Below are 25,596 nucleotides of genomic sequence, written 5' to 3' on the forward strand. Positions count from 1 at the left end.
GCCCCATCTTCAGATATGGGGGATAGCTATTACAAAGGCAGAGAGACATGAGGTATGTATGAGGAACAGTAAGTAGGCCAATATGGTTAGAAAATAGAATAAGTTGAGAGAAGAACTGTGTAAGACTGGAAAGGCTATGAAGAGTTTAAAATGCCAAACAGAGCTTGGAGGATGGTTAGGAAAAGGGATCTCCCTGAGTCAAGAGGAACAAATGAAGGCTGTAGCAGGAATATCTTGGTACATGGAGAAATGCTGGTGGAGAATATAGGTGGAGAAATTCCACCTATATGCCAATGAACACTGAAACTTTAGGGGGAAGAAAATACATATATATGTATATATATGTATATATGAAGGCTCTGAGTAAGGAGTTATAATTTCAGTTTGAGAATGAACTGAGAGTGGAGGCAATATCCCTCACCTCTGTCCAGGAACTTAAGGAGCAGAGCCACAACAGCAGTAGTGAGAGTAGCAATACATTTGGCACCTAAAGAATAGGGGATTGAAAAGAGAGAATGTGCAATAAGGGTGGAAGATTAGCCCCGGAGCTAAGCCTCTACTTTGGGTAACACAAAATTACAATGACCTTATTAGATTTGATAGTCCATTTTAGGAAAGGAGGAAGAATAAATTGAGAAAACTACAGAAAGGATTTACTTTCTCCTTTCTCTACCTACTCTTCTGTACAACAGAAGAACTGATGATTATAGATTTTACTATTCTTTTTAATTTGTCTATTATTTTCTTTGAGGAGCATTTTATAAGTGGATAGATACATTGTGTGTCCACAAAGTATACTTTGGCGGATTGACTTCCGAATATGTTATGCATTTTGTAGTTATTTTGTGTTTGACATTTAAAAATCTGACGAATCCAGGGCTAAGAAAACATGTTCTAGGTGTTTAGCGTAGAAAAAGAAAATCCGCAGGTCGTAGAGGGAACGGGAGGTGTAGCAGAAAAGGAGAAACAAGGGAAGAAACAAAATCGGGAGTGCAATGGTTAAAATGCCGCTCAAAGCTGATGCCTTCTGCTGGGCTGAAAAAAGAACTGGACTGCAGAGGATGATTTGGTCCCACCTGATTATTGGTTCTTTTGAGCACGGTTTGATTTATCATTTTGTTGATTGCTTAGAGTCTTAGACTTAAGGGTTAATGATGCAGATTAAACTTTAAAGTGTCTCTGCGTGTCTGTGCCGGTATGTTTATTTTGTAATGTAAGGAAAACACTCAGGCTTTGCAATCTTTGGGACGGAAGTTTGTTAAATAGTACGATCCCAAACTTCCTGTTGAGTTTTCCAGGTTCCGTTTTATGGCTTCAATTGCCCCAAACAAGTATGGATCATTATTTGCATGTTTCCGACATTCCACCAATGGGAGCGACAGCCGCCGAGTCCTCCTCTCCCTTCCGGGAGAGAACTGTCACCTGACTCAACTCCAAACATGGCGGCGCTGGTTTGGGCTTCGCTTTCTGTGCCGGGAGCAGGTGAGTGCAGAGCGCCCCAAGGGAATCTGTGGCACCCTCCTCGAATCTCTGAATTGGGAGAATTCCCGAACCCCGGCTCGCAGCTCATCTCCTACCTGAGTTCTCCCAGGGCTGACACAGGTTCAGGCTCAACTCTCCTTTCTTGGCAGAATAGTAGAATGCACGAAGGCTTCTTGTCTCAGTCGTTTCCCTCTAGCAGAGTGGGAGGGGAACCGGTTTTCTGTGGGAGATTTGAAGCCTCGAAAGGGTAGTCTTTTGGGGAAGGGGAGAAGAGAGGAGTTGTGAATCAGCCTTGGGTAAATTATAATGGCAGTGGATGATTCCATAGAGATACGTCTCCTGCCTCTACGCCTTTGAACAGGCTGTCCCTGTCCCTCCCTTTCTTATTTCTGCTTTTCTGAATATTTCTTTTCCTGCAGGACCAGTCTCAAAGGCTGCTTTCTCTGTGCAGCCCTTCCTTCAGTCCCACCACACAACTATTCTTAGTTCTCCTGTCTCCCATCAATTATACTGTTTTAATGTATTTGTATATATTTTGCATACCCTTTAGTAGAATATAAGAGCCTTTGGGGCATTATTTCCGTGGCAAGTAACAGTGCCTTGTACACATTAGGTATTTGTTTGTTCCATTAAATAAATGAGAATTGGTGATTTTTTTTTTTTTAATGCTGCCTTTCTTTAATGGAACTAGCAATTGCTGATTTATCTAAGTCAGCTCCCTCTGTTGCTTTTCTGATTCTCCCTACTTGTTTTTTTCCTTTCTAGGAGGTGCTCCAAGAATGGAAATATTGAGAGCAGTTTGTTTAGTATAGCTCATTTTCCTCTATCCCCTGCACTCCATACTGGGAAAAATGCATCCATTTGGAAAAGAGGAAGCTGCCTCAGTAGAACAGCTCTTTGAATTTTTTTGTGAGTGCCTGAAACGTGGAGAATGGGAACTGGCACAAGCATGTGTTCCTCAGCTCCACAGAGGACAAGGGGATATACCCAAGAAGGTGGAAAAGATCCTTCAGGCTCTGGTGGCTTGTCCAGGCTTGATGAGGTAAATGCCCCGTCACTAACACTTCCCATTCATAACTTATTAGTGTATAACCTTTAGAAATGGTTCCCCTTAAGCTTCCTGTGAAGATAATTAGTAGAGTGAAATTTGGGAAATGGCTCTTATTCTTATACATTTGTATTACTTCAATATATTCAGGTTTTATTTAACCATTTTTCCACATTCAGTAACTAGAGAAATTTCCCGTGTCAGTAGAGAACTGTTCTCAAAGCCAGAAATACCTGAATTCTAGTTCTTCCTCTCATATATACTGGCTGTGTATCCCTAGGCAAGTCACTTAACTTGGACAACTAAAACTATATGTCACATAGACATCATAAGTTAAACATATCCAAAACTGAACTTAGTGTCTTTCTCCCAAAACCCTCCTCTTTTCATTATTGCTATCAAGGCAACCACCATTCTCCCAGTCATCTAGGCTAAAAACCTTTGTGATAATTAGATTAAGTCTACACTGCCTATCTTTAGATTTAATCACCAAAGGTGAGAACACCTCTAATTCTTGGAGGTCCCTGTGCTAGAGTGGGTGACAATCAGAATCAACTGACTGCCCCCTAGGCAGTACTATGAGAAGTGTCTATTGTGATTGGACATGCAAATTAGGAGGGAGGCACTGGAAGTGACACATAAGTGACCCCTTTAAAAAGAGGGAGTTGAGTGAGTGAGAGGTCTTCGGTTGAAGAGGGCATCTGGTGAAGACCTCTTCTGGTTTGTGGAGGAATGTTGGAATGCTGAGACCCTGGTAAGACTGCTTTAAATATCTTCTTTGAATTCCATGTGGTGAGTTTAAAGACTGACTGAATCTTCCTGAACTTCTCTTAAGAAACTTCTTTTAGTAGATTCTGTGAATGAAGTTTTGCTCCACTCACCTCCGGGCCTCTGGCCCTCTGACTCTCTGGCTGAGGGTTAATTAGATCTACCTGGATTAATTAGAGGATCGTAGTAAATTACCTACTGGGTTAGATTCTTATTTCCTCTCTTCTTAATTGTAAATAAACTTCTATAAAAGTCAATTTTGACTTGACTATTCTTAATTGAGGATTGATAATAGTTCAATCCTCTGGCCACCATCTTATATATGTTGAACCCAAAAAACCTCTTTTTCCCCCTTACACCTTGATGTCATCTTCAACATCTCACTCTCACCAACTCTTCCCCATATCCAATCAGTGATCAAGTGCTGTCATTTCTACCTTTTTAACATCTCTTTTACTCCTCTTGACATTGCTTCCACATCAGTTCAGGCCTTCATGTCTGGACCATTATAGTAGCCTACTGGTTGGTCTCCCTACTTGGAGCCTTTATTCACTCCAGTCCTTCCTTCACTGATTTGTCAAAAAGATCTTCCTCAACTGTAGGTCTGACCACATCAGCCCTTATACCATAAATTCCAATGGCTTCCTGTCACCTCCAAGTGATAGGATAAAATCTTCTTTTGATTTTTAAAGACTTTCATAACCTAGCCTTTTCTTAGCCTTCCAGTTTTCTTACACATTATTCCCTTCTAAGTACTATTCAATCTGTGAAACTGATTGCTATTCTTTATATAAGATTTTTTATATTGCTATTCTTTATACAAAATTTCACTTCAAACTGTACCCCATACCTGGAATTCTTTCTTTCCCATTTTTGCCTCCTGGCATCTTTTAAGTTCTCAGCTCAAATCCCACCTTGTGAAAACAGCTTTCTTAGTGGAAGAAAACTTTTCTTGGTCTTCCTTCATGCTAGCACTACTGCCTTCCTTCTGAGATTATCTGCATGGATCTTGTTTGTACATAGTTGACAGCATGTCGTCTTCCCTATTATGTTGTGTGCTCCTTGAAGAAACAAATAGTTTTGCCTTTCTTTGTTATCTACAGTACTTAGCATGATTCCTGGCACATAGTAAGACTCTAATAAATGCTTATTGATTTGATATGACTTAACTTTTCAGTTGTCTAAACTAGGTCTTTGAGAATCTTTAAGTCACAAAGAAGGTGCTGACCAGCATTGGTAGAGGAAATTCCTACTAATGATTTCTCAAATTACAGTCTAGAAACCTCTTGGAGTCTTCTAGACCCTTTCATGTCAATCATTAGACATTTATTAAGTTTCTATGTGCTAGGGATACGTCTAATGGTTAAAGGTATTTCTCTGCTCTTAATGAGTTTATAGTCAAATGGTGGAGATAGCACACAAACAGTTATGTAGAATCAAGATATGCTATATACAGGATAAATTTGAAATAATCAACAGAGGGAAGGTACTAGAATTCAGGGGGATAAGAAAGGCTTTGTATAGAAGTTGAGATTTTACCTGGGGCTTGAAGGAAGTCAAAGAGGTTAGGAGGCAGAGATGAGGCAGAAGAGTATTCAGCATAACCGTCAGCCACTGAGAATGCCCTGAGTTGGGAAGTGAAGTGTCTTGTATGAGAAACATTAAGGTGCCAATGTCACTGAGTCACAGAGTATGTAAGGGGAAGGAAAAGGGTACATAAGTTGTAAGAAGACTGGAAATGTAGAAGGGGGCCAAATTATGAAGGACTTCAGTCACCAAAGAGGATTTTACATTTGATCTTGGAGGTGATATGATACCACTGAGTTTTGGGTCTTTTTTAACCCATACCTTTTATTGATACTAAGCATCATTCCAGGGCAGAAGAATAGCAAGGGCTAAGCAGTTGGAGTGATTCTTTTTGCCTTAGAAGCTTCTCCCGTTGTACCACATCCCCCTTCCAAGGATTGAACTCTGGACCATCTGCTTACAAGACTGACCCACTACCAAGAATCACTTAGCATTTACCCTGGGGTCCATTATTCAGTCTCAACTGCTAGTCGGAAATTCCCTTCAGAGTGGATTCCCACAGTAACAGGGAATCACAAGCTTTGGGGGTCTCCAGCCTACACAACTATTTCTAAAACTTGGGGTTCATCAGATCTCACTAAGCCACAAGTTTGGGCTCTCTAGATTCCATGTCGACAAGGGAATGGCAAACTGGTGTACAATATCTTTGCCAAGAAAACCCCAAAGGGGGTCACAGTGAGTCAGACAGGACTGAAACAAGGGAACAAGTTCAGTATGCATATAAAAACATAATGATATTAGCATATATTAAATAAATGCTTTAAGTTCTACAAAGGACTTTCCAAACTACAACTCTTATTTCCCAAAATTAATTCCTTCTCCCAGAGATAATTATAGTAATTTTTGCTTCTTTACTGAGTTTTTGTCTCTATGTCTACTGATTCTTTCAAAAGTACTTGCAAACTTGTTCCTCTTCCTAGTCCCAAAATCGGTTCCTTTTTTCATCTACATATCCAGCTACTTTCTCATCTCTCTTCTCTTATTACTACTATTCTTCTTAACCTTCTGTTCTTACTCTTCAACCACAGATTAGTTCACCAAATTCTCAACAAACTCTCCTACTTTTAAAACTAAAATTTCTTTCCCTTTCTCCCTTTAATTCAACCTTGACTGTACCTAAAAATACCTGGTTCATTGAAACCCTGTCCAATGGGGCCCAATCTTTCTCATTGTTTCCAAATCACTAGGCTAGGAGTGGTTCATTCTTTGTTCCCCATTGCTGGTTCAGAGTATTTTCTCAAGTTCCCTCCTTTTTTTCCTTTAAAAACCTCTGCATTTCATTTATACCATGCCCATCCTCAGTCTTATTGCTATCATTTTCTGATCTCTAAATTATTACTAACTTCTCAGAGACTTTGCTAAAGATGATGAACCATCATCTTTTATGTGCCATCCTTTGCATTTTTCCTTGAGGACTTTGGTGTACTTGTTGAAGGGCCTGCCTAATAACCTATTCACACAATTCATCAACACTTTCTGTTCTTCATATTCTATTATTGACATACAAGCTTATTCTGCACAATGACTTAACAAAAATTTTCACCTTTCTTCAAGGCCTGAATCATATGCTACCCTCTCATAGCAGACAGATTTAACCTAATGATAATAATGAGATGACATATTGTGGGACAATTTGTGGGATACAGTTGAAACCATTTGGAAAGGAAAAGTTATCATCTCTAAATGCTCATCAACAAAAGAGAAAAAGATTTCATCTTAGCTAAGAAGATTAAAGACCACCTTCTTGTTGTCTCCTTATTCCTCAAAACTTGTCCGCAGAGACAGTGAGGTGGCTTGGTGGATTGAAGGCTAGGTCTAAAAATGAGAGATCATGGGTTCAAATCTGGCCTCAGCCACTTCCTAGCTGTGTGACCCTGGGCAAGTCACTTAACCCCTATTGCCTAGCCTTTACCACTCTTCTACCTTGGAACTGTAGAAGGATATTTAGATTAGCTTAGTAAGATTTGAGTTACAAGGAACAGGCTTAGAATTCTATGTGTGGGACACAGAGAAGTCAGTTGAACTCCTGGAGGGAGGAAGCTACTTTTTCTCCTGTGTGTGAATCCCGATCTACTGAGTTCAACTACAAGCAAGGAACCTGTGTATCTGGAGATAGGTCAAACTGAGGTGAGACATAATAGGGGTGGAACCTGTATGTCAACAATCCTTGCTCCCTTTTTTAGCTTGGATTAATAGTTGTAACAACTGGACATCTACGAAACTCATCTGCTGAAGAGATATCTATGGACACATGTGAAATCCCCACAACTATAGCTGGACCTGTTTACCATCCAGTTGCTGGATTGGTTTGAGATTAGGCAGCTGTCAGTTTAGCCTGTAAAGTACCTTTACCCCACCAGACTTTGGGTAAGGGGATCCTTAGTACTCTTAAGATAGATTACCTAATCCCTTCCTTTCCTGTCAAAAAGACTATTAAAATCCCTTTTATAGACAGATTCTCCTTGTTGAGCTTCCTTTCCCAAACCTGGCACATCATCTACTATAAGTACTTACTGTGATTTGACGCAGCTAATAACCTGGTGGTATTCCCTTTTACCCCAATTATCCTATTTCTTCACCTTACCTAAGCCACCAAGATTTAATTTATTATTAAGGATTAATTTATTCACTATAGAACCAATACACAGTATTTATTCTAAGACAGAAGTAAAGGTTTTAAAAAAACTTGGCAGCAGCATCACTTAGAGTCTTCCTTTGCATTTTTCCTTGAGGACTTTGGTGTACTTGTTGAAAGACCTGCCTAATAACCTATTCACACAATTCATCAACACTTTCTGTTCTTCATATTCTATTATTGACATACAAGCTTATTCTGCACAGTAACTTATATATATGTTAAGTGACTTGTCCAGGGTCACTCAGCTAGGAAGTATACCTAACTGCCCACACACAATGAGGAGTTAATAAATATTTGTAGAATTCACTTGAACAATTGTGTAAAGTATGTCATTTCTGTTTTACAATTGAGATAACTTAGATTTATAAAATTGTCTGCTATTTGGCTAGTATGTCAGAGCTAGGGTTTAAGCACAAGTTATCTGACTCCCAAGACCAGCTGAAAGAAATTTAGGTCCCGCGGTCTCAGTGGGGGGAAAAAAAGGATAGAGTGAGTGTTGGTGTGGAAATGGGAGTAAAGGAGTTTCCCTGGGTAAAAAGTTTCTAGCCTTTTGGCTATTTGTTACTTGTTGAAATGCTCTTGCTATTTCAGACTTGATAGAAATGGAGTAATCTGTGTCTGAAGTCACAGAGAAGAATATAAAATAAACTTTTTATGAAATCCTGAGGTACTCTTTTTATTCCTTCTTGCCTTTTCAGATGTGGGCAACATGACAGTCCCCAAAGGTTGGCCTGGATCTGGCTTCTGATGCTGGAAAAATGGCTAGAATGGGACAAGGTAAGGATCTTCTTTACCATTCATATTAGCCTCTGAAGTGGAGATTCAGAATAAGATGTTAGTAATAGAATGCTCATATTTTCTGTTGTTGGTGAAGCTAAGAATTGTCATAGTTTATATAACACTGCTTTATTGAATACAGCTTCTTACAGTCAGTGCATGTGAACCACTGCAGAGCTCAAGTGTGGAGATGAGATAGAAAAAGGTTTTAATATTAACCGTAATCAGTTATAGGTTATCTGTGGTAGTGGAAGAATATGTAAATAATTGAAATCCAGAACTATTTTTAAAACTTAATTGTGGGGCAACTAGATAGCTCAGTAGATAGAGTGCCATGCCTAGAGACAGGGAGGTCCTGGCTTCAAATCTGGTCTTAAATACTTCCTAACTGTGTGACCCTGGGCAAGTCTCTTAACCTCAGTTACCTAATCCTTACCCTCTTCCCCCATATGTGTGTGTATGTGTATATGTTGAAGACTATTAGGCATACTAAAAGTATTAATAGGGGTTTTTTCCTTTAATTATGAAAACAAGTTTTTTTCTTCACTTTAGAAACAGTTTACATGGTAAAACAGTCTCACTCATTTCTAAAAATACATTCCTTGGCAATTAATTAGTATTTGTTAGTTTTATTTAAAGTCCTGCATACATTAAAAAATTTTTGTAAACATGCATTTTTTTCCCCCAATTTGTTTCCTCAGACCATTTTTTCCATTATTCCAAGTTATTTCTTATTTTGGTTTTATTGTCATGAGACCAAATTTTTTTAGCAGAGATTCCAAAAAGCAGCCAAGAGGGCCAAATAAATCGACCTCTTCTCCTTGCCTCTGCCATCAGACTAGAGAAAGTACTAATGAGCAACATAATGATCAAAAATAAGCAAGAGAAAAAAGAAAAACAAGAAGTAGGGTGCCTATACAAGCAATGATTGTAATTTATTTTATACTTAAGGTAGGAGTTTGAAATAAAATGTTAAAAAAGTTTCTAAAGAGGAAGGGAAAAGGGCAGTAGCATCTTGTTCCCAATAAAGATCTTTCTGTCTTTAATATTGAATTTCTTAAGCCAAGTGAACTTTCCCCTCTCATTTGCTTGCTTTATGAAGGGTTGCTCAACTGTATCAGGAGTTTTCCTGCTCTGTGGGATTTCCTTATCCCCAGTTCCTCCTTTCCTGACCTATCCTTTTCTCGAATTCTACTGCACAGGCCAAGAATGGCTTTTGTTTTGACTTCTGTTGGATTGAAGTAAATAGTTTTGCCCCTTAAAACCACAGTAATTCTATTTTTTACACTTGGTCTTAGCAAAAAAAGCCAACAGCGATAGTAATTCTGCTTTTTTAAAGCAACTTCAAAAATGCATCAAGTCCTGTTAAATGTAAGTTTAAAACCCACATGGAACCTGTAACATTAACCTCTGACCTTCCTTAGCAAGGGGCTTTAAAACCAGAAAAAAAAAAAAGTCCTATTTTCTTCTAGGCAGCTTACTATGTTTCCTTTTTTCAAACTTCTGGTAAATTTCCATTTTCAGATTAGTGTGTGACCCTCCTCTCTTTTTCTTTGTTTCATTTGTGCTCTCTCTTTCATCTTGAACCAATTTTTTTTCTAGGTATTATTTTCAGGGTGAATCCTGCACTCAAGATGTTTAGCATTTGTGTTTTAGAAAGAATGAACAAATTCTCAACTGTTGAGAAGAACGAATATGAAATATATTTGTGGATCTGTAGATAATTGTCAAGTAATAAATAAATATTAGTCAACTTGCCTGACAACCCAGTATGAAAGCCCTAACCAGTCCCTTTCTATTAAAAAAATACTGCCTGGGTAGCTTACTCATTTCTCACAGATCCTTGCACTTACCTAGAGTACATGAGATCCTTGTATAAAGACCATAAAACTAGAATAACCAAAATAAAGAAGGATCTAAATAATTGGAGGGACATTTGATATTCATGAGCTAGATTAAATTAATATACTAAAAATGATAATCCAACCAAATTACCATTTCTTTATAGAATAAGATAAAAATGATGGTAGGCAAATGGAAAAACAAAGCCAAGAATATTGAAAAGAATAGTTGATGGAGGTGGTCTTGCACTTCCAGGCTTTAAAATGTTATAAAATGGTCATCCTCAAAATTGATACTATGCAAAAAAAATTTAAAATATACCAGATATCCAAACAAATGTACGCAAAAGATGAGTCTTTGATAAACCTATAGAAAGTGAAAATTGGGGGGAAAGTCATTATTTTTTATGGATGTAAGAGCTCTGATCAATGTAGTGACAAAAAAACAAGATTCCAAATGATTGGTGATGACATTTTACCCACTTCCTGAGAGATGAAGAACCCACAGTACAGAGTAAGAGGTTCATTTTCACATATAGCCAGTGTGGAGATTTGTTAGTTTTATTCTTTCTTTCATTAGGGGACAAGGGGATACCAAAAGAGGAGATCATGATGGGATTACCAAAATGAAATAAAAAGAAAAGTAATAAAAGAAGGTCATTGAAGCATTTTGAAACATAAGCAACACAGTTTTGAAAATATCTTGAATTAATTATATACTTAAAAATGAAGCAAGTTAGTGGTCATAACACAGACTTACAATATCACGCTCTTTTTCTGTTCTTTGCATATGAAAATGGTCAGTTTATTTGGCATTAAGATCAGAATTTTAAAGCCAAATGAATCTGGATAAACCATTACAAAATAATGCAAATAGAAAAAAACTTTAAACTAGAAGAAAGGATATGCAGTAATTATATCTAAATAGGAGACGTTAATGAGAATAAATGTACAAAGAATTTTGATACACATTCTGATAGTAACTAAATACTTTGAGCATTATAATTGAGATGTAAGTAGTTTTTAGCCAAATAGAGTTAGTTTTAGTCATGTTCATAACTAAGTTTTAAATAATATACTTAAGAGCAGAGAGAGAGAGGACTATATGTCAAGAGTTTTTCCCTTTCATCCCTTTGTATTTTGAATGGAAAGTAGGTAAAGCCATCTTCATGCTGGCTACCTTTAATATCCTCTTATTAAAAGGACCTATCACAGATGTCATCAGGATTTTTTTTCTACAGCATTATTTTTTTAGTGACTCCTGGGCCTACCTCAAACCACAGATTTGTTTTTATTGGTCCATGGAAAAATAGGGCTGTGGTTCTCTGAAGAAAGGTAGGGAATAAAAAGGTTAATTTTTTAACTGAAAAAGGTTGTGAAACTTAAAGGTTTAGGATCTGTGCCTCTGTGCTAAACGTAATTGTGAAGTGAGGAGATATGACTTAACTTTTTTTTCCCAACTGGATTTCTGATTTTGCTGGTGGAAGCAGTAACTAGTGAGGAACTTCTACGAGATGTAGTTGACCCTCTTCTGAATAATATGTAGATTCAGAGAGTTGCCTGAGGTATCAAGAAGTTTAAGGGACTTATTCAGGACTGCAAAGCCAGTATGTGTCAGAGATGGGAATTGAACTCTTCTGATTCTGAGACCAGTTCATACTGTATCTCACAACTTAATATAAAATCACTCATTGTGGAATTTGGACTAAAAAATGAGTGTCCTACATTCCCATAAGCCTCTGGTATTTTCAAGAATAAATCATGTACCAACTTCTCATCATGATCAGCACACAATTACAGAAGAAAAGGGGTCATTCAAGATGAGCAAATCTTAAGGTTTGAAGCTGATGGAAGCTTTTTGTCTCATTTGCTCAACTTATAAAGTAGGAAGTAGGACATTAGCCTGGGCTGCCCTTTTATTAACAATTATTTAACAAACATTTGTTAAGCATCTGTCAGGCCAGGTACCGTACATACTTATGCAGTGACAAAAGTGGGAACATTTTTTTTTTTTTTGCCCCAGCATGGCCTTACAGTTTAAATAGGAGATACCACATATGCACACTTGGATTAAGATAGTTTTGTGGGGAAACCTCCAGTTTCCAGGGACATTAAGAAAAGCTTTCATATAGACATATCACTTCACTTGAGCCTAAAGGAATATAGAGCCTCTCTGAGATGGAGTAAAGAGGAAGGAAGGCCATTCCAGTCATGAAAGCCAGTGCAAAGGTCAGATGTCTAGGTGTACGTATAAAGAAAATTAAGAAGAACAGGTTGGAAGGACTACAGAATGCCTAAACAAGCTGGGAAAAGGTTGGAGCCATGTTGTAAACGACTTAAGTACCAAACAAAGGAATTTTTTTCTGATCCTGAAAGCAACAGGAAGTCTTTGATATTTGAGCTAGGGAGTACCATGATCAGTTTTCTTTAAAAACTATTTTGACTGCTGTTTCAAGGATGGCTTGGAGTGGAGAGACACTTGAGGAAGGGGAGACCAAATAGGATACAAGAATCAGGGAAGTCTGTAAACAAGTATTAAGCAATTACTGAGTACCAGGCACTGTGCTAAGTGCTGGTGGTACAAAAAGAGACATAAGACCGTCCATGAGGGAAGAGAGGAAAGGAAACAATTTGGATCATATACCTTCAGAAAACTTATGTGGAGATTTGTTATTACATGTAATTGGTAAATAAATAAATTACAAAAAAGGAACATAGTCCTTGCCCATCTAATAAGAGAGATGACAAGCAAATATGTACAAATAAACAAGCCATCTATATGATAATAAAATAAAAAGGAGGGCACTAGAATTGGTTGGAGAGGTTTGAAAAAACTTTCTACAAAAGGCAAAATTTTGTTTGGGACATAGAGGAATCCAAGGAAACCAGAAGACAGAGATTATAAAGGATAAGGTGTTTGATAGGTATGTTTGAAAACAGCAGGAAATCAATAGCAGAAAATTAATATTAAGAGAAAGAGAAGGAATTAGGTCATTATGATAGAGAAGATGTTAAGGGATGAAATCAATCAACCAATATGCATTTATTAAGCATCTACATGCCAGACACAGTGGTAGGCATTGGAGATAGAAATATAAAGAATATTTCTGCTTTCTATCAAGGGTATATCCTTAACAAGGACAAAAAGAGATTGGAATAAAGAGAAAAAGTGGGGGATGTTGTCAAGGAGTGAAGAATTAGCTCCTGGGTAATGGTCTCTATTTTCTCAATGAAGTACAAATTGAAGTCTTCACCTGGTAGGACAAGTTTCAGAAGAAGATTTGGAACTCCTTTGGGGAGTAGGATAGAGAATCAGGGAGGAGTAAAAAGATTATCTTGTAGTGAGGGCTCAGATAATATTAGATAGCTACATAAATATAGATTAATTATATTAGATAAATTTGTAGTGCATCCAGTTAGTACAATTTGCTGAATTTCTCTATTTCTATTCAAGAGTACAAAAGTAGGAGCAAAGAAAGACAATGTTGGGAGGATTTCAGGGCTGGTGTTTGCCAAGGTATGCATTGTAGTATGGCAAAGGAACAAGCAATTAAAGAATAGAGAATGGCCAGCTAAATGGTTGACTGAGAAAAGAGAAATTAAAGCTAGAGTAGGAATAATGTTGTGACAAAGTACTAAGGCAAAGAAATTAGAAGTCGAAATAAGAACAAAGAATAGTTTTAAGAAGAATAAAGCAGAGAAAAAGGAATGATGGATTATAAGCAGATAAAGGAATTTCATAATTCCTGATCATTGAAGTTATAGGTGTTAGTATGATCAAGAGAACTATCTCTGCGTGTAGCTGAGATGGAGAAGAATAAGTCATGGGAAGTGAATAGCTTAAACTGGGAAGTAAGAGTGTTTGAGGAAATACCAACACATTTTAAAATCTGGTATAAGAGCAGGAGTTAGGGTGATGAGAAAGGCTATGAGCCAGGAACTATGAACTCCTTGGGAAAGTAGGGAGCTGGAAGCCAGTAGAAAACAACCACTTGAATCTGGCTTGTATGATAAATTTGGATAAAGTGAATCTCAGAGAAGAGGTGCTGAGTAGTGGTGGTAGATGAAAAGGAAAAAAGGGAAAGGAAAGGAATATGCATTTCTAGAAAGCTAACTATGTCCCAGGCAGTCAGCTAAGTGCTTTTTATAAATATTATCACATTTGATCATGAACATGGAAAAGAATAGTAAAGAACATTCCAATTCTCCCTCCATTATTTATGGGGGAAGATATATATATATATATGAATGAGGGATACAGCAACAAATCTCTGGGAGCCAGAAGATGGAAGGAATATTTAAGAGAAAGGTCTAAAATGAAGAGAAGTTCATTAAGGAATGGGAATCCTAGAGGCCCAGGGAAGGAGTGAGCAGAGCTAGAGTATGTCATTGATGGATTAAGATTGTTGAGGTAAAAGAGGTTGAGAAAGAGTTAGAAAGAGTTGGGAGGAGGTGGTTTAATTTTCTCTTGGGCAGTTAGGAATTTAGTATCTCAACCTGGTTATCTTTTTTTTTTTTTTAAACCGTTACCTTCTATCTGAGAATCAATACTGTATTGGTTCCAAGGCAGAAGAGCAGTAAGGGCTAGGCAATGGGGGTTAAGTGACTTGCCCAGGGTCACACAACTGGAAGTGTCTGAAGCCAGATATGAATTTAGCACATCCTGTCTCTAGGCCTAGCTCTCAATCCACTGAGCCACCCAGCTTCCCCCCTCCCCCCTCAATTAGCTATTCTGCAAGTGATAGGCATCATTTTATTTTTCAGTTTTTTGCTCCAGTTATAGTATAACAAAAAGTTACAGTGTCAATGTTTTTGTACAATGTGGGTCCTTTCCTTTTGTCTTTGACACCTTTAGGGTTTAAACATCGTTGGGTCATATGGTATGTAGAGTTTAGAGACAAATAATTAACAAATAAGCACAAGTTGTTACTGTCTCCTTCCAGGTGAGTTCACAACAGGTCCTTTGGTCCTGTATCCTTTCTTTTCCTTTTTTTCCCCTTAATATTGTTGTAATTGGTGTAAAAAAGTTCTGATCTTGCTGATTTTATCACATTAGCTAAGGGTACTTTATATCAGGACAACTGCAAATATTTAGGCTAGTATAGGTGAGATATTTGTCTATAATTTGTTTGCCTTCAACTTTGGCTTCAGCCTCTGTGTTCTTACAATTTTCCCAGAAATTTCCCCCATCTACTCTGCGGAGGAGGACAGAGTTTCTTTTGCTATCAGAAGATCTACAAAACAATGTTCCAGAAGATATCCTTAAGGTGAGCCTTTCTAGAGAAAAGACTGGGAAGAAAGACTGTACTGCAGAATTTGTTCCCCAGCCCATTCTAAATTATTAAAGTTGCTCCCTTTACAAATGTGCTTCTTCTAGGAGAAGCTGACTCTCAAAATAGTAGCTATATAGGGTTTGTTCTTTCCCCTCCCATGCCAATTTTATTTAAATCAGTAAACATTTATTGATCACCTATTGCTTACAGGGCACCTTTTAGGCCCTGAGAATTCTAAAACAAGAAAGAAACATTCTCTGTCCTTAAGGACCTTAAGTTCCATTGGAGGATGAGACACCTCTCATAATATACTAGGCTTCCTTCCAAAGCATATAGCTGCTTACTTTACCTGCTTTCTCTACTGCTTATAAATTAATAAGAATTGTAATTAGAAGAGAAAGGAAAACAGATTGTCACATTATATGAAAAAAGTACCACAGACCCATAAGCTATAAGCTAAGTTTATAAAAATTATTATTGAACACATACTGTGCACTTTGCATTATACTAAATTTTGCAGCATGCAAGAAAAAAAGAAAGCATGATCATTACCCCAAGTAGCTGAGTCTTGTTGGATAGACAATATAAGTGGAACAATTACATTTTAAACCTAATTTTAAGTGCTATTGTTCAAAGAAGGAAGGGGATCTAAAATGTATGAAATCACAGGGTCAATCCTTATCTTGAACAATGCAGAGTATATTAGATGGGGAGAGACTGGAAGCAGAAAGGGCACTTAAGAGGTTGTTAGAGTAATCTAATGAAATAGTAAAGCTCTTTATGGATGAAGAAGAAAAGATAAAGCCAGGAGGTATTCTAAAGGAAGGAACAGGTTTTGGTGACAGATTCTATATTGGTGATGAAGAAAATAGAATAAAGTACAAAAATGGTAGCTTTTTAGGCATTTCTGAACAACTTCTCTTCCTACAGGAGCTATATGAGGTCATACCACAAGATGATGTAGGACCTTTGACTGACAGCATTACGAAGGGAGAGAATTGGGCACCTCAGCTCAGCACAAAAGCTGTTTCTACCCTCTGGGACCTCCTGTGGCAGGCACCCCTTCAGGCACAGGCTCTACTAGATCTTTTGCTTGGAGAAGACAATGGCATAGGAGCCTGTGGCTGGCCTTTGCAGAAACTATTGGTTGACTTTATCCAGAGAGCGCTGAAGTCTCTTAAGGGGTCCTGCCCTTTCCCCTCTGGGGTATCCGATGCCATCTATGGGACTCTGTGTATACTACGCTCTCCTGTGGAACCACTTGGGGTTGAGTGGCATCTTCTGTGCGAGGAGCTACTTAGAGCCTGTGAAACTGAGGGTGGTCCCCTGCAGGAGGAGCAACTCTTGGGCTGCCTGATAAGGAAAGCTAGCCAGAGCCTGATTGCCTTATATGGCAATATCTATGCAGAACAGGTGAAGGAAAAGCTTTTGGGCTCTAAAACCTTTGGAAAAGGTAAGTTTTCCTTTCTCTTCTCCACTCCGTCTGTATTTAGAGATCTAGGGCTTTTCCTTTGGTAATTCTAATATGCTCACTTCTTTTGGGTCTACACCTTCCATGTAGACTATGAAATCTGATAAGAAAAACTGGGCAGCAATAGAGCTTAGGGAGTAATTGGCATTATTTTGCCAAACCAACATTTTATAAACTAAGGTAGTGATAGTAGGAGGCAGATAAATTGTTAGCTATACGAAAGAAGGATTTTTTTTTTCAGAACAAAGGTAAATATAAAAATGGGAAAGCTGTTGAAAGTTATGAAGTTACACACTCTTGCATCAGTTGTTTAAAAAATTGAGTTGACCATAGGAATTGAAATCCAGTTTTCCTCATAACTCCTGCCATTTTATTGATTTCTAGTTCCATCTGATCCTCCAGATCCTGAGAAAGCAATGCTGACTCTGTTCTCCAATCCTAATATAACCCGGTCCTGGAAGATGGCCTATTTTTACTGCTTGAGCAGCAACAAACACTTCCTGGAGCAGATCCTGGTATGGGCAAGTTGGGTTAATATATAATAATCATACAGAATGCCAGAATTTAGAATTGTTAATCCAACCTATGCCCCAAAGGGATTCCTCATTGTATTATATCTGATATCCAAACTCTGCCTAAGATTTCTAATGAGGGAAAAACTCTCACTGCCTCCCAACTAAAGGCAGCTATGTAGCACAGTGGATATAGTCTTGGAGTTGGAATCAGGAAGACTTGTGGTCAGATCCAGTCTCAGAAACTCCCTAGCTGTGTGACATTGGGCAAATCCCTTAACCTTTCTTTGCCTTTGGAGAAGAAAATATCAAAGCACTCCAGTGTCTTTGCCAAGAAAAGCCCATAGACAGAGGTTGAGGGTGACACCAGGAGTTGGACACAACTGAAAAAACTCAACAACAACCACTACAACCTTCCATTGTAACCAGCAAAAGATGAAATGACTGAGGAAACAAAGGTTTCATCTGAGCATATCATTTTATTAAATGATGCTTGCCAATTGTAAAACAAATTGGGACCAACCTCCTTTTTCAGTGTAGGGCTGGACTCCTAGATACAGAGGAAGACAGACATATAGATTAAAAGCAATTAATCAAATAAGGCCATTTTATTCAAAGGAAACAATAAAACATTAGATAATCTGATTTCTAATTGGATGAAAGATTAGGGACTTTCCAACTTAAAAGTGGGAGAGTGAGCAGATATAATTCTCTGAATTCAATACTCTTCTCCAAATACCTGTAAATAATCAAAGGAACATGGAAACAATAACTGACCGATTGGTTTGGGGCCAGTTTTCAGAAAAGACATATAGATTGCTTGAGATACACAATAAGGAGAAAACTCCCTAAATCAACTTTAGATCTGACTATGTTTCAGGTCAACATAACCTAGGTCTTTGGTTAAGGGTCTCTAAATAGCAGGTACAGATGGCCCATTTTCCTAGCTATGCAGAGCTAAGTTCAAACAATGCCATAAGGTTTTTTCCAAATTCCCACGATTGAATAAACTTTTCTCACAAGACAGAATTTGGACTCTCATAATTGAATAGAAAGGGAACTGTGCAAGAGCAGAGTCACAAGATAAAGTCAGTGTGGTTCATTCAGTTCCCACAATTAACCACTAGCTATCCTAATCCCTTCAATTCCTCACAATTTTCTTACACAATTCAGCAGTTCTACTTTTATCACATCTAGTTGTTCGAAAATTTGTCATGACATAAATCCTGAATTTATGTCTTTGCAGCTTCCCACCTACTGCTTGCTTCTGCCCTGTAGTGCCAGACAGAACAAGTCTAATCTCTCTTCTCCATGATAGCCCTTCAGATAGAAGACAGCTATCTTGTACCCTCAGAGTTTTTTCTTCTCTAGTCAAAACATGCCCACTCATTTAGCAGCAGTCCGTGTGCCATGGATTCAACACTTTTGGTTGTTCTCTGGCCTAACATTCCAGAACTGAACTCAGCAGTCCAGATGGTAACTGAGGACAGAGTCCAGAGGGACTTTCACCTCCCTATTCCTGGAAACAAATACCTCTCAATTCTTCCCTAGCTTTTCTTAGTACTATCCCAACTGGCACTGTTTTCTGTCTACTAAAACTCCCAGACCTCTTATCAAAAACTTACATGCCTCCACCAACATATACTTCTAAAGTTGATTTTTTTGAACCCTGGTAATAAGTCTCCCAACCCTATCAAATTTCATATAATTGGACTCAGTCTAATATTCTGGCTCAGGATCTGCTGATCTAGAGAAGCTGCATTAAGTAGTGCCTAAGAACAATCTGCCCTTTAAAGTGTACCAAAGCTGAGATGTGGTCCTGCATCAGTCCTGAAAAAGATGCCATTTTGTAGGATGTTGATTCTGTCATCCAACATGTTCACTACAGTATCTCCTAGCTTTGTGTCATTAAATTGGATGAGCATGCCCTCTGCTTTTATCCAAGTCGTTGATAAAAAATGTTAAACAATACAGGCCTAAGGACAAATCCCTAGAGCACATCAGCCCTGGAGATGTCCTGCCATAGAGAAATTGAACCATTAATGGAATAACTGCTCTAAATTTGTCCATCCAACCAGTTAGGTCCACGTTCCTCTATCTTCTACACAAAAATAGTATATCGTTAGCAATTTTTTATGAAAATCTAGGAAAATCATGTTTAGGCATTCCTCTACTACAAGTTTAATAATCCTATGGAAAACACTAAGGTTAAGTCTAGCATGACCTATACTTAATGAAGTCATACTTTCTCTTGGTAATCTCTACTTTTTTCTGTTTGTACACTGACCATTTTTTAAAATGATCCATTTTAGATTCCCCCCACCCCCATTCAAATTTAGTGACCTATACTTTTTTTTTTTAATCTCTTCTTTCTGTCTTAGAATTGATACTAAGTATATATTCCAAGGCAGAAAAGCAATTAAGTGCTAGGCAATGGGGTCAAGTGACTTGCTCAGGGTCACCTAGCTAGGAAGTGTCTGGGGTGAGATTTAAATCTAGGACCTCACATGTCTGGGCCTGGCTCTCTATCCACTGAGTCATCTAGCTGCCTCTGGCCTATACTTTTGAGACTTTATTCTTTTCCCTTTTTGTCCACATCTGAATAACATCTCCACATCTTTTTAGCTATTACTAACAGTGGTTTGCTTGCCTCTTACATTTAGCCATTCTCTTAGTATCCAAGGTTAAAATTTATCTTCACTTCTTTCCCTGACCCTCACTGGAGGATTTATCCCCTGATAGCTTCAGTGGTTCTTCTGTGATTTCTTGGAGGACAAGCAGCTTTTTCCTCAGAGCTTTCTTCTCTTCAGGAAGAGTCTTAAATCTGTTATTTAGCTATAAGTATACAGCTATTTTTTTCTTCATTTCCTACACTGTCTAGCATTCTTCCATCTTTCTGACTAGGACCTAGTCTCCCTTCCTCTATCTCAGATCCCTCTTGCTTTCATTTCTTTTAGAAAAACTTAATTGACTCTAATGACCTGGAATATAGAGAGGCATTCATCATGTTCCTTCACTTAAGGAGAAATACCAGTCTATACTTGGAGTATATCAGGAACTTGACTGTGACAAAATTGCAAACGCTGGTACATAGCTCAATTCACTACAGAATTCTCTCCTGCTCTTCATACCAGTTATGATTTTTAAGCCTTGTGGGATTTTACTTTTGGGTATTTACACCTCCCTCCTAAGGACATCCTTAAGACTTTACAGCTACTTATCACCTCTTAATAGCCTTTCTTTCTCTAGTAAAAGCTATTCCACAGCTAAACACCTTTCCCATTCCCTTGCACCAAATCCCTATTTTGCCAACTTATCCCACCAACCAAACCACTCTACTAACTTGTTTTACCCTCTAATTTATTCTGTCTATATTTTCTTACTCTGCCTTGCAATTACCTTCTCTTTTTCCTTCTCCTGAGTCTATTTTCAAATCCTTATAATCCTCATTAATCCTCCTTGACCTTGCTCCTTTTTTTTTCAACTTTTTCACATAGAAGCTAGAAGTAGAATATGGAACAAGAATTTGTTCCTCTCCAGATTTTCTTTAGTTTATCTCAGATTTCTCCTCAGGTACAAACCTCTGCTAGTGTCCTTCTCCTTATTCAGTTCAAGTGTGTCTCTCTTCTTCACCAAGTGGTAAGGAAGAGACCAGAAACCTTTCATCATTGATTGTCAAATTTGGTTTATTCAGCAAAAATTTATTATTGCATTGCATATACACTTCTGACAGGAGCTAGGAATTATAAATATGATCAATTATGATAAATAATCCCATCCAACAAATATTTATTAAATGCCTGTCTTGTTCAAGGCATTGGCCTAGGTACTGAGAACATAAAGCCAAGAAGCTTCCATTCCATTGAAGTTACATCCATGGGAGCATCAGATTTTCAAAGCCTGAATTTTAGTCCCTTAACTATTTATATGGTCATGGGAAGGTTACTTAACCTCATATTTCAGATGAATGGATTAGACCATATGATCTTCCAGCATTGAATCTATAATCCTCTGTATTCAAATAAATAATTACCAAGTTGAGATATGTGTCCTATACTGGAATGAATACTTGATTTGGGGTCCCAAAGATCTGAATCTAAACCCTGCCTCTATCTATTAATCTCAGATGAGAATGTTGGATTAGATTGTCTCCAAGTTTTCCACTCTAAATCTATAATCTTAATACAAAGTCTTTTTGAGAGGAAGATAGCATTAATGACTGGGTTGATGGGGAGGATCAGAAACAGCCTCATATGATTGGTGCTTTGAGGGGAGCTAGGGATTGTCTGAGGTTAAAGAATGAAGAGGGAATACGTTCCTGACACATAGGACCACTTATATAGATGTCTGGCAGCATAATGTCTCAAAGTCAGCAGAATGTTACCAAAGTCTAGGGATTGCTCTAGAAAACAGAGGGTCCTAGTGGAGTATAGTAGTGCTAGTCTCATTTTCTTCCTATTCTTCAGATGAGTTCATGAAATTCAGGACATTGTATTCATGGAAAAGTAAAACTTCCCTGAAGGCTGCAATTCCGTTTAGTAGAATCTAAAAATTGGCCCCACTCATTCTACTCTCCATCTTTTTAAATTATCCAGAAGACCTACTGTCACTAAAAAGCTTTCACTTTTGTGGTACAAGCCAATTTCATTTCCATTTTTTTGTAGCCTTTCAAAACCCTCTTTCTTGACTTGCAGACAACAGCACTAGCACTGTTGAAGGAAGAAGACTTTTCAGGCCTGAGCTGCTTGCTGGATAAAGAATTCAGGCCTCTCAGTCAACTAGTCGTGCTTCTGGGATGGACTCATTGTCAAAGCCTGGAGGCAGCCAAGTTGCTGCTCCAGACCCTCCATAGGACACAGGTAAATCTCCCAATCTGAAGCTTTGGGTTTTTCTAGTGATGAAAGTTATCTAGAACTATAGGCTTAAGGGTCAGGCTTAATGTGGGTAGTCATAGTCTCTTAAAGTGTCTGAATCAACATCTCTCCTTTTTCTCATCTGAAAACAGAATCAAGAGTGTGATAAGCTCCTCAGAGATGCCTGTGATGGTTTGTCAGCACATGTAGAGGTCCTAGAGTGGTGTCTACAGCAAAGCAGGTAAGCATAGATGACACCTTCTCTCAGTCACTTCTCTTTCCTATAATGGGAGTTTTTAGTAAATTTTTTTTTTAATGAAACTGCTAATCAACTCTTCTAAACTTCTTCAACATAAACATATGGTTGGTTAGTTTTGCCCTTGGCCATAGGCGGTTATAGCATCTTGAATCATGTTTCCCCTAACCTCAGTTCACCTATGGTTCTAGGCTTCCTCTTAATTCCTGCCCACCCCATCAGGATTTCCAGAATTAGAGGGATGGTAGAATAGAATGATAATCTCTGGGCACTGTCCTAGCACTTGCCAGAAGTACTGCATTCTAAGGGAGTTTCTGATAACTATGAACTGGGAAGGGTCACAGAAATTAGAAGGCTTAGTAATAAGGAACTTGCCATTCTTCAAGATCTTCCTGGAGTCACAGTGATAGTGGATACTGGCTTATGGCACATCTTAGATCTGACTGTTTTTTTTTTTGCCACAAGAGAGATGGGACCTGTGGTCTTGAGGAGAGAAGCAGAAAGATGAAAGAGGAAAGGAAGTCAGGCTCTCCCATGATGTCACTATGAAACCAGCCCCCACTTCCTCAACTTTCTTCTTACAGCCTTCTTGTATCAGAGAGAGAGATCCTGCATCACTTGCATAGTGGAGACAACCATTCAGTGCTCTATTCCCTTTATCACCTCACAAACCTTCCTGCTCTTCGGGAAGAAGATGTTCTTGAGCTACTGCAAAACATGCTCGTCAAAGAACCACGGCAGGATCACTGTAAGTTGAAATATAGGTGATCCAAGTCATGTCAGACCTCTGCCAACTAAAGGTCTAGCCAGGCTTATTGCTATGACTTGTCAAAGTGGTCAACCTGGCAGTGGTCTCCTACAGTGTGTCCAAGTTTGAGAGAACAACTATGAGTCAGTCACTCCAGGGAGGTAGGGGTTTCCTCATCTGTCCTAGGAACTCTGAGAAATTGAGAATCTCTGGAGCAGAATCCCAAATATGGGACTCTAGTCTTTGGGAGGCAAGTTAGGTTATAGTTGAGCAACCTGTAACCTGAAACTTCCTATACCGCTCTTTCCCAATTGGAACAAAATTAGATGCTTCGTTTTGAATTCCTGACATTTTTAAAGAGGCCGAAGAATGAAAAAAGGGCATTGGGAAATTAGTATAGTGATCCTGCGCTATGGAAATTAAGATACAAAACTACTTCCTATGACTACCCCAAGTCATAAAAGAAATTAGAATTATCTGGTTCTTCTATATAGAAATATAAAATGCTTTCAGTGTAGTGATTTCATTCTGAATCCTACTGATGTATTAGGAATATATTCATGTACTTTAGAAAAGTAAAGATGGGTGATGGTACCTTTCCTGTGTCAGAGGTATAGGACCAAAAAGAACATTTAGTTCATCTTCAGGAGCCCTGGTATGGGTGAGGGTGGGAAGTCCACACTTCTTAAAATGTAAAAAAGGATTTCTAAGGAATGTCAGAAAGTGCCTTGTATATAAGAACACGGGTTTGGGAGGTAGACAGAACATGGACCACATAATTTCTGAGGTCTCTTCCAATATTCAGGTTTTGTGATTCTATGGTTAGGAGGTAAAAGAGAAGGAACGAAAGAGTCATAAGTTTGAACTTACCTGGCATAAAGGAAAAAATCAAGACGAGGAACCAGTAGAAACAAAAATGGTGTAGAAAGAGGAAGCATCTAAATGACTCAAAATCTTAGCATCTTGAGGCAGTTAGGTGGCTCAGTGATTGAGCAAGGCCTAGAGGAACTGAGTTGAAATCTGGCCTTGGATAATTCCTAGTTGTGTGACCTTGGGCAGATTACTTAATCCCCATTGTCTAGTCCTTACTGTTTTTCTGCCTTGGAACTGATCCCTAGTATCAACAGAATGTAAGGATTAAAAAAAAAAATCTCTCCGTTTCTTCACTTTATGTGTACAGCCAGTGGGAATGGGAATGAATTGACTCTCAGGAGTTTTACCTCTTTCTTTTCTTTTTCATTATAATTAATATACAGCTGATGCCTCAGTCCCGAACCATCTGAATCAATGTCAGAACCTGACACTCTTCCAGGGGTTCTGTGCCATGAAGTATGCCATCTATGCCCTCTGTGTGAATTCTCACCAGCGCTCTCAGTGCCAGGTCTGCAAGGAAGGACTTTCTGAGAACCTGACCACCAACCAGGAGCCAACAAAGGACTCTCCTTCCCCAGGTATAGTATTTCAGCCTCATCTTCTGCATGGACTTAATAGTAAAAATCCAACAGAGATTCTTTGTACCAATACTCATTTTCACTGCAGTTTTCAACTTGGAGGTTTTATTATAATCAAGAATTATTTCAGGGGCAGCTGGATAGCTCAGTGGATTGAGAGCCAGGTCTAGAGACGGGAGGTCCTGGCTTAAAATCTGGCCTCAGACACTTTCCAGCTGTGTGACCCTGGGCAAGTCACTTGACCTAGCCCTTGCCACTCTTCTGCCTTGGAGCCAATACACAGTATTGACTCCAAGAAGGAAGGTAAGGGTTTAAAAAAAAAAAAGAATTATTTCATTGTTATCAGTACTGTCTTCAGTGTTGTAAAGGGAAAAACCAAAACACAAGGAAAACAAAAGAAGTAACTTGTCAGATATCTAATGGAGTCAGACTTCCTCTCCTTTTCTTTCCTTTTATCAGTATACTTTGAAGTCTCTGTTGTCTCCAACATAATCATGTCTATAAAGTACATTGAGATCATTACTTCTAACATCATACCACTACCACCCTAAATTGTGTTTGAACAAGAAATCTTACTTTAGTACTCAGAGAACTAAGATCCACTGTTGTTGACAAGATATATAGCTGCGTGACCATTTCAGTCATGTCTTGACACTTTGTGACCTCATTTGGAGTTTTCTTGGCAGAGATATAGGAGTCATTTGCCATTTCCTTCTCCATATTTACAGCTAAGGAAACTGAGGCAAACAAGGTTAAGTGACTTGCCAAGGGTCATACAGCTAGGAAGTGTCTGAGGCCAGATTTGACCTCAGGAAGATGAGTCTTTTTGACTCCAAGCTCAGCACTCTATCCACTGCTCTACCTACTTGCCTAACCTAAGATATACTGTGA

General features: G+C 38.4%; 1 protein-coding gene across 1 annotated transcript in view; it reads left to right on the forward strand.

The window, feature by feature from the left end:
• Positions 1 to 2,333: 2,333 nt before the first annotated feature.
• ZFYVE26 (zinc finger FYVE-type containing 26) overlaps positions 2,334 to 25,596 on the forward strand; it is an 87,230-nt gene continuing 63,967 nt past the window's right edge. Inside the window, exons 1-9 of the mRNA XM_044664817.1 lie at positions 2,334 to 2,524; positions 8,222 to 8,300; positions 15,319 to 15,408; positions 16,345 to 16,867; positions 17,270 to 17,400; positions 22,092 to 22,256; positions 22,403 to 22,491; positions 23,091 to 23,254; positions 24,511 to 24,705. Coding sequence (XP_044520752.1) covers positions 2,334 to 2,524; positions 8,222 to 8,300; positions 15,319 to 15,408; positions 16,345 to 16,867; positions 17,270 to 17,400; positions 22,092 to 22,256; positions 22,403 to 22,491; positions 23,091 to 23,254; positions 24,511 to 24,705 — 1,627 coding nt within the window. The remainder of the gene's footprint in view (positions 2,525 to 8,221; positions 8,301 to 15,318; positions 15,409 to 16,344; positions 16,868 to 17,269; positions 17,401 to 22,091; positions 22,257 to 22,402; positions 22,492 to 23,090; positions 23,255 to 24,510; positions 24,706 to 25,596) is intronic.

This window comes from Gracilinanus agilis, chromosome 2 (assembly GCF_016433145.1).
Source record: "Gracilinanus agilis isolate LMUSP501 chromosome 2, AgileGrace, whole genome shotgun sequence".
Taxonomy (NCBI): Eukaryota; Metazoa; Chordata; class Mammalia; order Didelphimorphia; family Didelphidae; genus Gracilinanus; species Gracilinanus agilis.